At 37.8% G+C, this 13,943-nt stretch overlaps 1 protein-coding gene across 1 annotated transcript; it reads right to left on the bottom strand.

The window, feature by feature from the left end:
* Positions 1–11,875: 11,875 nt before the first annotated feature.
* LOC114543817 (cholesterol 24-hydroxylase-like) lies at positions 11,876–13,182 on the bottom strand. The gene has a single exon (XM_028562658.1). It carries the CDS (start codon positions 13,087–13,089, stop codon positions 11,920–11,922), a length of 1,170 nt encoding a protein of 389 aa, XP_028418459.1. The 5' UTR covers positions 13,090–13,182; the 3' UTR covers positions 11,876–11,919.
* Positions 13,183–13,943: the final 761 nt, after the last annotated feature.

Here is a 13,943-nt window from a genome sequence, read left to right as displayed (position 1 = left end):
TGTTTCCAAAAACTGTCGACTAGCTATCCTCTGGACGAAGTCGACGCCATGACGAAGATTCTTCGTTTCTCTGAATGGTTCTTGTGGTACCATCGTTGACGCTCGACCAAGCAGAATGTCGTTGAGACAGGTTGTTGGCAGGTCTTACATGAATTGCTCCTCGGCTTTTGCTTGCATTTGACAGTAACATACGCACTTAAATTTCATAGACTTGGTGAGGTAATGGCATCGAATGATCCAATACTTTCCTTATCTTTGCAACTCCTGAGTGGCCGTTTTAGTGCAATTCTCGAGTAATCAGTAGCGATATCCAGTGTTCACGTGGGAGTAAAACTGGGTGTCTGGCATCGTACGATATCGTGGCTTTGTTTACACGTCCTCCGACTCTGATCGTTCCGTTGTCATCGTTAAATGGGGTTAGTCCCTTCAGTTCTCCCTTTTTAATGCAATTATGGAGTGTCTTATGGCTTTGCTTTATCCAATATAACTTGGCGTCTTCTAATTCCTTTGCTGATATTGAACTTTCTTCTGAATTATTTTCTGACTGGTGGGTTGTACTGGGTTGTTTCTGTGTTCTCTTTGGTTCGACGTCGGCGATAGGCGTGACTGGAATACGTTTTTTCCAAGTTCAAACTTCTTACATGGAATGACTTCTGACGGTTGAGTACGAGTACGATACAGGTGCAGCTTAGGTTTTCCCGCGTTCCGATTGAGCAGGTATTCCTCGCCATACATCATCGGCGACATTTTTCTCCCCAGGGACATGCCTTCGCTGCTCTGGATTTCCGCGATTCGAGCTGAAATGCACGGTTTAAATTCTCTGGATTGCTTTCGGATCTAGAAAGGACGATGTGGCTGTCTGAGAGGAATATTATCTCTAAAAAAAGCAGCCAAAACTCTTCGAGAATGGAACAACATAATTATACTGCCAGGACTGCTGCTTGTAGCTCCAAGCGAGGTATAGTCAGCGACTTCAATGGGGCTCGGCTACTCTTGACTTAGCTGCGTTGAATCTGGTTGCCAAGGTGTTGGTTTCTATCTCCTATCTGATATAGGCGCACGCTCCAAAGGCTTCAATCGATACATCAGAGAAGATGCACAGTGCAGGGGCTCCAATCATTGTTTCTGGTGTCAGAGATCTTTCGAAGGTGCCGCTGTTTAGGTCGTTAATCTCTTGGAAGAATCGAGTCCACGCTGTTTGGAGTCTTTTCGGTAGTTCGTCATCCAATTGCAATTCTTCTAACCACAGTTTTTGCATTTCCATTTTCGCACGAATTAGGAAAGCTACAGCTGCTCCAAGGGGATCGTAGATTCGAGCTACATGACTTAAAATTGCTCTCTTCGTAAATTTGGTCAGTTCAGGAGGATTTACTTTGAAACAAAATGCGTCGTTGTGGTGATTCCAAACCGTTCCCAAGACCTTCTCTTCACCTGGATCTTGTAGAAACTTTAAGTCCGATTCACTTATTTCAACAGTTCTTTCTTCATCCTTCTTCAATGATCGCTTTGAGATCCAGCACTTGACATTAAAACCACCGTTGCGAAGGATTTCGTCAATTTCTGCCGTAACTATCTTAGCTTCTTCTTCTGAATGCACGGAATCACATTTGTCGTCCATGTAGGTGTTTTTCTTTATGACTTCAGCTGCTTCGGAATAGCGTTTCTGTCCTTCTTCAGCGGTCTTCTGCAGAGCGGTCTGTGCCATGGCTGGTGCAGGTTTGTCTCTACATCTTGCATGTATCTGCGTTGATAGCCACTTTGTTTTCTCGGAATCGTAGAAAATCTCTTAACAGATTGTTCAGAAAATCTGTTCCTTTCATCCAATAGTCGTTCAAGCAGTGTCCTTTGTATATATGATGCTGAGGAATTGAAAGAAATTTTTGGCTATTCGACATTCAGTACTTTCCAATTTCTTTTCCGTTTGGGTTCGGTTATCCGGTAATTCTTCTGCATCTTTGGTCCAGGGGTATGTATGTATGTATGCATGTATTTAATAAAATTACCTTGCAGCCTTAAGACTGAATTACGTCATTATTAGAGTTAAAACTATCACGTAATAATTATACTAAAACATTAAATTATTTATATAAATTAAGTAAAATAATTGATATTAAGTATTTAAAATCGAGCGAGGAAGTTAACTATTTTTGACCTTATTACACATTGCATATAATAATTATGAAGAGTTTGCTACCCTATTTGTATGGCTCATAAGAATATTGAAAGTTCTTTCATGTCTTAGATTGTTACTTACCGTAATTATTCGAATAAACGCTGCGGCGTTTATTAAATTTTTAGCAATTAAGATGCGGCGTTTATTCGAGGGCGGCGTTTATTCAAGGGAGGCGTTTATTGCAAACTCGTAACAACTCTGAATTTATTGTGTAATTTAAACGCCAATTCAACCAATACAATCAATCCCCAAAAAAACTAAGTATAAAAGTTATGTGTCTTTTCTATTTATATAATTATATATGAAAATTGAACCGTGGTTATAAATAAATACTTCGAATAAACGCCGCAATGACGAAAAGGTTGCGGCGTTTATTTGAGGGCGGCGTTTAATGATATTTTTGCTTGTACCTGCGGCGTTTATTCGAGGGCGGCGTTTATTCGAGGGAGGCGTTTATTCGAGTAATTACGGTAATTCATTCTTTTCTGGTAACAAATTATACATTTTACTGTGTGAGTCAAGCACAGCAGATTGGAATAATTTATTTTGCTCTCTGTACGAGGTGTTAAGGATAATTGGGCCAGGATGTACGAGTATTCCTTTAAAACTATATAAGGTAACTTATCGGGCCCGCATGCTCTGTTTGTTAGGAATTTCGATAAAACTTTTTGCATTCTTATTTTTGATACATTTGGAAAGATTGGCGTTTCCTCCAACAGAAAATTTGGTGACGGACATTGTAATCTGTACTCCTCAAGATATTCTAGAAATGCTTTATTGATTTCATTTGCTCGTTCTTTTGGCGTAAGGTTAGAAAACGTTTCCACCTTGGCTAAACCTATTGGTTCTCATTTAGTATTAAAGTTGCAGACACGTTTAATTTCACCCCACCATTTCTTCGGTTTTTTTCTTTCAACTTATGAATATTAAGTGACAATACTTCGCTCTACATGATTTTAGCTCCCTGTTAACTAAATTCCTGTACTTATCGCCGATTTCATTCCATGAGTGACAAAACCCTGCTGTCTTTTGTTAATAAGCGATTTCAATTTATTATTCATCCATGGTGCATCTGGGGTAGGGTTGCAGCTCATCGCAAGAATGATTTTCATTGGCTGAACTTTACAATACATTCCTGTTTCAACCAATAGCATAGCTTTGTTCTTTAGAAAGCAAAGAAAAGCATTATCCAATTGGACGAAAGCTTCCGAGCACTGCGAGATGTCCCTGCATCTGTAGTGGAGACCTTAATTTCTTTACTTGGCATCAAAAGTTCAAGGCCGTGAAAAACCACGTTGTCAAAAGTATTTCAAATTTCTTCGCAGTTAATCTGATCGGAAATGATTTAATGCAGGTAATTTCAATGCTTAAGATATTTTGATTCAATTAAGGTAAGTGTTTGGAACAAATGGTCGCAAATTGTTTTACTGTTTTACGCCGACAACTATATATGAAACACCCCGATGGAGACTGTGCGGTCTGATACTGAGCCACAAAAGTTCGTGATGATCACAGCAATTAAGATTCTCAAGAAGTTTAAAATTGTTTAATTCATTAATATTTATGTTAATGCATACGCCATCCATAAGGAAAGAATGAAATTAACCATTGATCTTTTCACAGATTTTTTCTATAACTTTGGCTTCGTAAGCTTCAAGTGGGCTTAAAGTTTTGATTTCGCATGTCACTTCATGCTTTCCCAAGGCAAAGTCACACAAAATCGACCGGGTATGAACACTTGACATGAAAGACTTGGCTGACGTTGTCGCTCCTTCCGACGTTGCTCCAAAGACAACCCGTCCCAATGGTGAATGTCTTGCAACAAGATTGCTAGCTTCTCTTGTTTCACCAGTGTTTAATTTTGGATAGTCAATTCCTAACAGAACATCAAATGGACCACTACCTCTCCATATTTCCTCCTTTCCAATACCAAGGGCTCTAGCTACGTTGTCGATCTTCGTTAGAGACATATCACTGCTGATATTCGGGATTCCTACGGCTGCATGTGATTGAATGGATCGAATGGTTTTCTAGGGACCGAATTGGAAATCGATACATCTTTGTTGTCCTCTCGTTTTTTCTACCATCGATATTTGCTATTGTTATGTTGACTTTCTTCCCTTTGAGTCCAAGCCCCTCAGCAACTCCGTATCATGCTGGTTTGAGTACCAGTGCATGCATGTCTTTTTTTTTCTTGACGTTCTTTGCTCCCAGGATCTCTGCCCGAACAGTAGGTAACATATTCTCTCCATATGTTGCAACCGATAAGACGACCGACACGTTTTCATTGTGCAATAGTGGATGATGGTAATGCTTGCACTGGATTCCACTGACAATCTCACTGCACTGACGTCCTCGAGAACAAGTTGACATGTTGTGGCCACGACCAGCTCGTTTTAGACATCTATATAACAAGCATGATTTTCTTTGACAACTTTACAGCGTTCGCTGGCACCCAAGGCGAGGAATTTTTGGAATTGGTCATTCCAGTGTTCTGAGATCTTGCATAGCCAGCATTTATGGTTTGTTGGCTTGCCACCTTCTTTTCCGGCTACATGTCCTACATGTTTTGGCGACTGCCATGAACTCCTCAGTGGAGCGGTAGCTCTCATTCTGGACTTCATCTCACTTGTCATCCAGGAAATTAACGCCTCCAATGTGGCTTCACTCTTCGTGCTCTCTAGATAGCGTGACCAGACTTTTGGATCATCCTAAAACATTTTCTGTTCAATGATGGCAGCATGTGATTGTTATTCATATCATTCTCTCATCCTACTTCTCTCAGAGTGTTGAAACTTCGCTTCACCAGATGAACCGAGTCACAAAACCGAACATCCTCGCCGTCCTTCATTGGTTTGAACTTTGAGATATTTTGTGTGATGATATCCGCAACAAATCTCGGGTCCTAGCGCTACACAGAGTTAAGATAGTCCCATTCCGCGTCATAGTCTTGGGCCAATTCCCTTTATCATACCCACTGATTTTCATTGCAAGCTAGATCACAAGACGGTCATCGCATCTCGTTTACTGTATATGGTTTCAACCAAGTGCTTAAAGTCAGCTCTAAAGGTTCCAAATTCTCTAACGTCACCAACAAAACTTGGCATCTTCGGCTTTTTAATTCTAAGGTTGCACCTTGGTTTACATGAGTTGCTGTCTCCCCATTCGCACTGTTCTCAGTTGTGATGAATGAGTCGTTAATGGATATACTGGGTGGTACAACATGGCTTATAGGGTTTCTATGGTTATCCGTGTCGTTGTTTCGGGTTGATTTTCCTCAAGTGATGCCGATGTAGGCTATGATCATTTTCACCGACCGGAATTTCGCTACTTTGATTGACATTTTTCCGCGGAACGAGTTCTTCGACTTCGACAGAATCGTATTGCTTTTCGGACATTATTTCGGATATTATCTTGCGCATCAATTTTTAAACGCAAAAAGGTTTTCTGACATTGTTCAATATACCGCTCTTAATCTTCGAACTGTTTGTGTTTGTCGTCTTCGATTGACATTGTCACTGCCTCGTGTTTGGCTTCTAAATCCGCGAACGCATCTTTATCATTATCAAGCGCCTTTCGAATCTCATCAATTGAGCGTTTTCCTGCGAATTGAACCGTTATGACTTATGCTTTGCCCGTTTCTTCGTTTGATTTTAGCCTTTTTAATTTAGTCGTCGCTGTTTCCTTCGACATATGAACTGTCGTCTGTGCACAATGTCAATATATAAGTGCGTCTCAAATTCCCTCGAACGGCGGTTAGCAAGAAATCGAATAGTGTGTAAAAGTTTCTCTTTCTTTTAACATCTATTTATACAAGTGTTTACTCTCTAAGTTATTTCCCTCACGAATCAACATGCCCGCTCCTATAATAATCCCTCAAACACATGTTACTTGTTTTCTTTATGTCCTCTCTGATTGGTCTAATCTCCGCCGAATCATGTTCATCGTTGCATATTGTTTCGCCGGAACCGGGTAGCAAATATTTTAACGTAAACAAATACCCAAGGAAGACTCGCAAATCGTTATTTAAAATATATAAACAATTCGATCTAAATAGACTCACAAATTAACACAAACGTGTGATATAAATTACCCATATTAATAATACATAAAACAATAATATAAAATATATAAAGTATATATAAAGTCAATAGCTTACTTCTGTGGCGAGGTCCTATAAATATATGCTTATTTCTCTGGAAAAAAATGAATCTGAGAAAAAATTCGAATCTGAAAATGAATCTCGAGAAAAAAATTAATCCTTCCAAGAATGAAATCTCGGGAAAAATTTTTTTCCGAATCTGAATGTGGAGAAAAAAAGTGAATCTCAAAAATGAATCGCTTCCGAGAATGAATCTCGAGAAAAAGTGATTCGGAATCTGAATGTGGAGAAAAAACTGAATCCAAAATGAATCTCGAGAAAAGTGAATCCCAATTTCAATCGGAAAAAAAGTGAATACAAAAATGAATCTCGAGAAAAAAATGAATCCTTCCAAGAATGAATCTCGGGAAAAAAATTTTTCCGAATCTGAATGTGGAGAAAAAAAGTGAATCCAAAAATGAATCTCGAGAAAAAAGTGAATCCTTCCGAGAATGAATCTCGAGAAAAAAGTGATTCGGAATCTAAATGTGGAGAAAAAACTGAATCCAAAATGAATCTCGAGAAAAAATTCGAATTTGAAAATGAATCTGGAGAAAAAAGTGAAACCGAAAATGAATCTCGAGAAAAATTAAATCCCGAGCATGAATCTCGATAAAAAAGTAATTCCGAATCTAAATGTGGAGAAAAAAGTGAATCCAAAAATGAACCTCGAGAAAAAAGTGAATCCTTCCGAGAATGAATCTCGAGAAAAAAGTGATTCCGAATCTGAATGTGGAGAAAATAACTGAATCCAAAATGAATCTCGAGAAAAATTTCCAATCCCAATTTGAATCTGGAGAAAAAAGTGAATCCAAAAATGAATCTCGAGAAAAAAGTGAATCCTTCCAAAAATGAATCTCGAGAAAAAAGTGAATCCTTCCGAGAATGAATCTCGAGAAAAAAGTGATTCCGAATCTGAATGTGGAGAAATAACTGAATCCAAAATGAATCTCGAGAAAAATTTCCAATCCCAATTTGAATCTGGAGAAAAAGTGAATCCTTCCAAAAATGAATCTCGAGAAAAAGTGAATCCTTCCGAGAATGAATCTCGAGAAAAAAGTGATTCCGAATCTGAATGTGGAGAAAATAACTGAATCCAAAATGAATCTCGAGAAAAATTTCCAATCCCAATTTGAATCTGGAGAAAAAAGTGAATCCTTCCAAAAAGAATCTCGAGAAAAAGTGAATCCTTCCGAGAATGAATCTCGAGAAAAAGTGATTCCGAATCTGAATGTGGAGAAAATAACTGAATCCAAAATGAATCTCGAGAAAAATTTCCAATCCCAATTTGAATCTGGAGAAAAAAGTGAATCCTTCCAAAAATGAATCTCGAGAAAAAAGTGAATCCTTCCGAGAATGAATCTCGAGAAAAAAGTGATTCCGAATCTGAATGTGGAGAAAATAACTGAATCCAAAATGAATCTCGAGAAAAATTTCCAATCCCAATTTGAATCTGGAGAAAAAGTGAATCTAAAATGAATCTCGAGAAAAAAGTGAATCCTTCCAAAAATGAATCTCGGAAAAAGTGAATCCTCCGAGAATGAATCTCGAGAAAAAAGTGATTCCGAATCTGAATGTGGAGAAAATAACTGAATCCAAAATGAATCTCGAGAAAAATTTCCAATCCCAATTTGAATCTGGAGAAAAAAGTTAATCCAAAAATGAATCTCGAGAAAAAAGTGAATCCTTCCGAGAATGAATCTCGAGAAAAAAGTGATTCCGAATCTGAATGTGGAGAAAATAACTGAATCCAAAATGAATCTCGAGAAAAATTTCCAATCCCAATTTGAATCTGGAGAAAAAAGTGAATCCAAAAATGAATCTCGAGAAAAAAGTGAATCCTTCGAGAATGAATCTCGAGAAAAAAGTGATTCCGAATCTGAATGTGGAGAAAATAACTGAATCCAAAATGAATCTCGAGAAAAATTTCCAATCCCAATTTGAATCTGGAGAAAAAGTGAATCCAAAAATGAATCTCGAGAAAAAAGTGAATCCTTCCAAAATGAATCTCGAGAAAAAAGTGAATCCTTCCGAAATCTCGAGAAAAAAGTGATTCCGAATCTGAATGTGGAGAAAATAACTGAATCTAAAATGAATCTCGAGAAAAATTTCCAATCCCAATTTGAATCTGGAGAAAAAAGTTAATCCAAAAATGAATCTCGAGAAAAGTGAATCCTTCCGAGAATGAATCTCGAGAAAAAAGTGATTCCGAATCTGAATGTGGACTGAATCCTGAATCTCGAGAAAAATTTCCAATCCCAATTTGAATCTGGAGAAAAAAGTGAATCCAAAAATGAATCTCGAGAAAAAAGTGAATCCAAAAATGAATCTCGAGAAAAAAGTGAATCCAAAATGAATCTCGAGAAAAAAGTGAATCCTTCCGAGAATGAATCTCGAGAAAAAGTGATTCCGAATCTGAATATGAATTCAACCATTTTCACGGCTCTACCATTCCTAGCCGAAGCCGGATTCATTAATCATTACTCACTTATTTATTTAAAATTAATACCTTTATCGCCATGAATTATGGTAAAAAATTCTTTCATGTATTCTTCCGTTATCGCCACATTGTTTATTGAAGAAAAAACTCAAAGTCATGCCATTTTGGGAAAAACCTTTCTGCTATTTTACCGGCTTTTAATTGACACCATTTCCGCTATTTTTAGGGTGTGCACAAGACGAATGAAGACATTTCCTATGATTAACGTCACAATATATATTATTCATCTCGCGCACGATGTTCGGCGTTCAATACCGTCTCGGTATTCAATACCAACATTATAGTTCAGTGTACGCATTCGCGCAATGTTTGCTATTCTAATTTATTAGCATGCAACGTTATTCTCATTTACTTTATGAGCAAAACGGCCAAAATGTCTTGACTTATTTTAATTCTTCATGCATGGTTGAGTTTCATTTTTGTAACATTCACCATACCGGATCATGCAATCATGCAAGTTATACCGTGAGGAACTGTTTGGAAACGACAGCCTTGTTCCCCGGGCTCTGAGAACGAGGTTGATTGCATGGGGGCTTAACCTATGGCATAATAATGCTTGGTGGCATTTACATTAATTATCATGCAAGTTATCTGGCTGAATATTTCCTATGGTACCATTTGTACCTCCTAGCTGATAATCCAAGCAAAACGTTGTCAGATGTATAGCCAAAACGATTAACAATAACATGCATAAAATATGCTCGGGTCTGACAAAGTCTCAATGCTTGTGCTAAGCTAATTTAAACCTATAGCATCTTATTATTCACAATAGGTTATATTTGCACACGTTAGCCAAATAAATACATTACATCTTTTGAAACTTTTTGATTGTGTAAATAAAACCTATTGACCACCAAGCCCTACTTGCATGCACTAGTGGGTCAGTCAGATTAGCACAACAAAAACATCACAATTGTCACAAACCATACGCGTTCCATGACATCATACCAGTACTCTGACGGTCTGAACTTTCGTATAATGTCCATGCTATACCCTGGACATACGCTTTATCCACGAGTCCACGACGTACATATCTCAAACCACACTGGGTACGTTCCAAACAGGCTCGAGCTTATTCAAATGTACAAATACCGTAATTCATGCATCATATTTTGAGCTAAATATATTTGGTACTAGCTTAAATATGCCATCCATATAGAAATGACATCCTTGGGCAATATACATCCTAGTAACATTGCTATATATAGCAATAGCAACTTAGTGGTCCTTATAGAAGCAAGAAAACTTTCATTTTAATTTGATGGAATTCGAAACAAAACATTCCAAGGTTTTGTTGCTAAGGCTTATAGCAATAGCACAAATTTCTGCCCTTAAAGCCTAAAAGCCGTGAAAACATTGATACTACTGACAGCCTTGAAATGAACAATTTTCCATGCAAATGTCTTGAAGATGCCATCCATATAGAAATGACAATTATTGGGCAGTATATCCTAGTAACTATTGTTTTTTGAAGCTAGCAGCAAAAATCCCAATCCTGTTTAAGCATGTAGCAATAGGAACTTTGTTGCCCTTATAGAAACAACAACTTTAGCTTTTAATGAAAATACGCACCAAGTTTTTTTTAGCTGAAGTGTACAGCAATACAACCTGTGCTTATAGACTGACAGCTATCAAAAGACACTGAAATACTGATTTTTTCCCGCTAAAGCTGTTCGACTCTTTGTTAAAAGTCGAATTTGTAATTAAATTCTGAAAGATTTTCGAAAGTATTTGTACATTTAGACCCGACCTTTTCATTTTCCATCTGGAATAGAATACAAAGTCGTTTTCAGGACAAATAAATTGACCATAAATACTTTAATTATTGAATATTGGTAATAATAAAATAATTGCCCTTCTAATTGTAAAATTAATTTGTCTAAAGTTAAAAAGCTGCTCAAAAAGTATATAGCGAAAGCATTTGTCGCGCGCAGTGTTTAAAATATCCCCAGTAAATTTCCTGACTAAAATTTTACGAAAACCCCCCACCTAAAACTATGCAAGACCGCCATTCAGTTTTATTTTCGACTTATGTTATTTTATTTCCGTAAAAGCCGCCAAAAGTAAAAGCCAGTAAAAGCAAGTCTGCGAAAATATTCACCGCTTGAACAGCGCTTGAAAAATATTCATTTCCATTTCGAAAATTGGCAGAAAAAACTCCCCAAAATTTTTTCCAAAGTCTCTTCAGGCTTTCTCCTGTTCCGTCGTGATACAAGGAGAACGAAAAAAGCAAAAAAAAGCCGCCAAAACCGAGGGTAAATCCTTGGTTTGGTCGCGAAAACAACCGACTTCAGCCCGTATTTCTCGCCTTAAAAGTGGGAAAATATCGTCGAAAAAAATATAAAAACACAAACCTATACTTGCCCTTGTTAGTTGAAGTTATTTCTGTGACGAGGGAACGATGTTTTCACTTCTTGTTTCCTTTTTAACGTTTTTTTAGCGACCGGAATTCACGCAGCAAGACGACATCTTCAGAATGAGCCAAAAGACGACGGCGCCAAATTTTGGCTGCGGCCTGAATCTCGTTTGTGATTGGTCGCAAATTAATAGATTATAGGAAAATATCTTTTGATCAAAAACTTTTCACTAAAACTTACTATAATTTGTTTACGATAAAACGAGATAATCTCCTAAGCAATCTTTTCCGGGAAGATTGATATCATTACGGAATAAGTCGGGGTATAACGGAGTACTAAGGGCATTAGGCATATAGGGAAATTAGGGGGAACTGTGTATCATAAAGGGAGGAACAGGGGAATCGCGGAACGGAGAAGGAACCAAGAAATTTTAAAAAAGGATCCAGGCAATCTCGTTCCCCTAATTTGATTGCCATGTCAGAATTTTGCCATTATTAAAATTGCTATTGCTCGGGGAACAAAATTGCCGTATCAGATTTTCTTTTAATATCAAATTGGCAGTTCTTGGGGCTTGGGAACATTTCCTCATGGACATTGGACACAGAGCCTGGGTCATAGTAGCCCTGTCTAGCCCAACAGTCAGTTTTTGACTGGACACATTTAAATAAATTCATTCAAAAACAATACATAATTATTTTGTCACAAACAACATAAAAAAATATTAATTACATAAAAAACTATTCTTTCCCTATTCACGCCGGCTGACCTCACATATAACACCATCTCGAGGAGTGTAGGTCAGTCTGGCCAACATCCTACCAGTCTGATCAGGCATTAGTCTGAATTTAAACTTTTGCAACAATTTTACAAGGATAACTTTTGACTCAAACTTTGCAAAGGTCTGTCCAATGCAACTATGAGGTCCAAAAGAAAAAGGGAAAAATGTGAGGCTAAAATTTGGAATGCTTTCTATATTGTCATTGGAAAAACGTTCTGGGTCGAAAACTTCTGGATTCTGCCATATTTTAGGATTCATTGAGAAAAAATATTGATGACTATGAATTCCATTTCCTTTTGGAATATGATACCCTCCAACTGTAATATCTTTTACTAAAGTTCTTGAAGGTGCTGGTGCTACAGGATACTTTCTTAAACCTTCATTTAAAACTTGACCAAGATACTTTAGTTTGGCCAAATCATCAAACTCAACATTATCTCGCCCATCCAACACTTTGTTAATCTCATTTAGAAGCTTTGCCTCAACATGTGGATTTCTAATGATTTCATACAGGGTGAATGACAATGAGTTTGCTGTTGTTTCCTGTCCAGCAATAAATACAGTCAAGAATTCATCAATTACTTCATCCAGTGACAAACTACCATCTTTAATCAAAATGCTTAACAAATCATTAGGGACTATGCTGTTATTTGCAATGTCTCTCATTCGAGTTGTGACACAATCTAAGGCAAATCTTCTAAGAAACTGTGCTACTTTAATTTGCATTCTTTTGGTAGCATTTTGAAATGGCTTGAACTGAAATATTGCCAACATGGTAGGGTTGAGGGGAATCTCTGCATTGGCCTGCACTCCTCTAAGGTAGTGCCGAATTGCTTCTGCAAATGGTGATTCTGGGTCTTCAATAGCATGAGTATTAAAATTAAATGACACTTGGCTGATAACTTCCAATGTAACATTTGCAAATTCCTGAACCATACTGGTTGGCTTAGCACTATCAACAATTTTGTTCATGTGCGACAAAAACCTATCACAAACATCATTAAACTTGCTTATGAAATCTTTTAGGCAACTCCGATGGAAAGCTGGGTTCATAATTTGCCGTCGTTTTCGCCATGAAGCTTCGTCCGTATTGGTTACTAGTCCATAACCAGCACCCCTCTCGCCAAAAATAAAACCCATTTTATGATAGAAAGCCGACGATTTACACAGGCTCTTATGGTTGCTGATAAAAACATGTCGCAAATAGTTTGAGTCACCCAGGTATACAATCGGCGTATGAAAAAGAATAAAACGAATAATGGGCCGTATTCCAGACGCTTTTGAAGTAGAAATTCGCCCCTCGTTCTACCTGTTTCTTGTTTGTACTTCCACAAATCAGGCAGATGACCCCATATGAAACTCGAACGCGGTGGTCCAGGTAAATGATCGTTGATTTTGTGAATATAATACAAATATATCATAAAGGCAAAAACCAATCCAAAACAGCCGACGAAAATTGTAGCAAAGAAGCAGGAAATCAAACCCAAAACTGTGAGAGCCATTGTTATTTTTTGTTTGGGAATTCTGCCAAAAAGTCTCTTACTCATCACCCACCCCCCTCCCAAAGACGTCACGCTCCATAGCGCCGATAACGGAAATGTACTATCATGTGGTGATACTTCGCATATATCTCGAATCAGTCTTCGTAATCAGTCGCATGTCTCGAATTTGCACGTCTGCTATCTACATGCTTTATTTTAAGAGAGTAACATTGATTTCTGGGCTACTGGCGTACCAGTAGTTTACATAATGCCTAAATGGTCCTCTGCCATCAGCATTGCTGAAATTCAAGATGTAGCAGACGTGCTATTTCGAGTTACGCGTCTGATAAAAAAGCCTTCCAAATAGAGATTATAACATTTAAACTTGCTAAAAACGAATAAACCGGTTGGTTCGACGATTTGACTTCCAGTCAAGTACCATCGATAGTTTCTTCGCATTTGCAAATCAACAGCAACAGGAGACTGGAGAGTCAGGAGTGTTTGGTACGGAAA

Source organism: Dendronephthya gigantea, unplaced genomic scaffold (genome assembly GCF_004324835.1).
Source record: "Dendronephthya gigantea isolate DGI-Jeju-01 unplaced genomic scaffold, DenGig_1.0 000562F, whole genome shotgun sequence".
Classification (NCBI taxonomy): Eukaryota; Metazoa; Cnidaria; class Anthozoa; order Malacalcyonacea; family Nephtheidae; genus Dendronephthya; species Dendronephthya gigantea.
The sequence above is the reverse complement of the archived record's forward strand: the minus strand, read 5'-3'. Positions and strand labels throughout refer to the sequence as shown.

Excerpts from the sequence above, each read along its gene's own strand:
- LOC114543817 (XM_028562658.1), bottom strand. The coding sequence starts at position 13,089 with ATGGGTTTTATTTTTGGCGAGAGGGGTGCTGGTTATGGACTAGTAACC.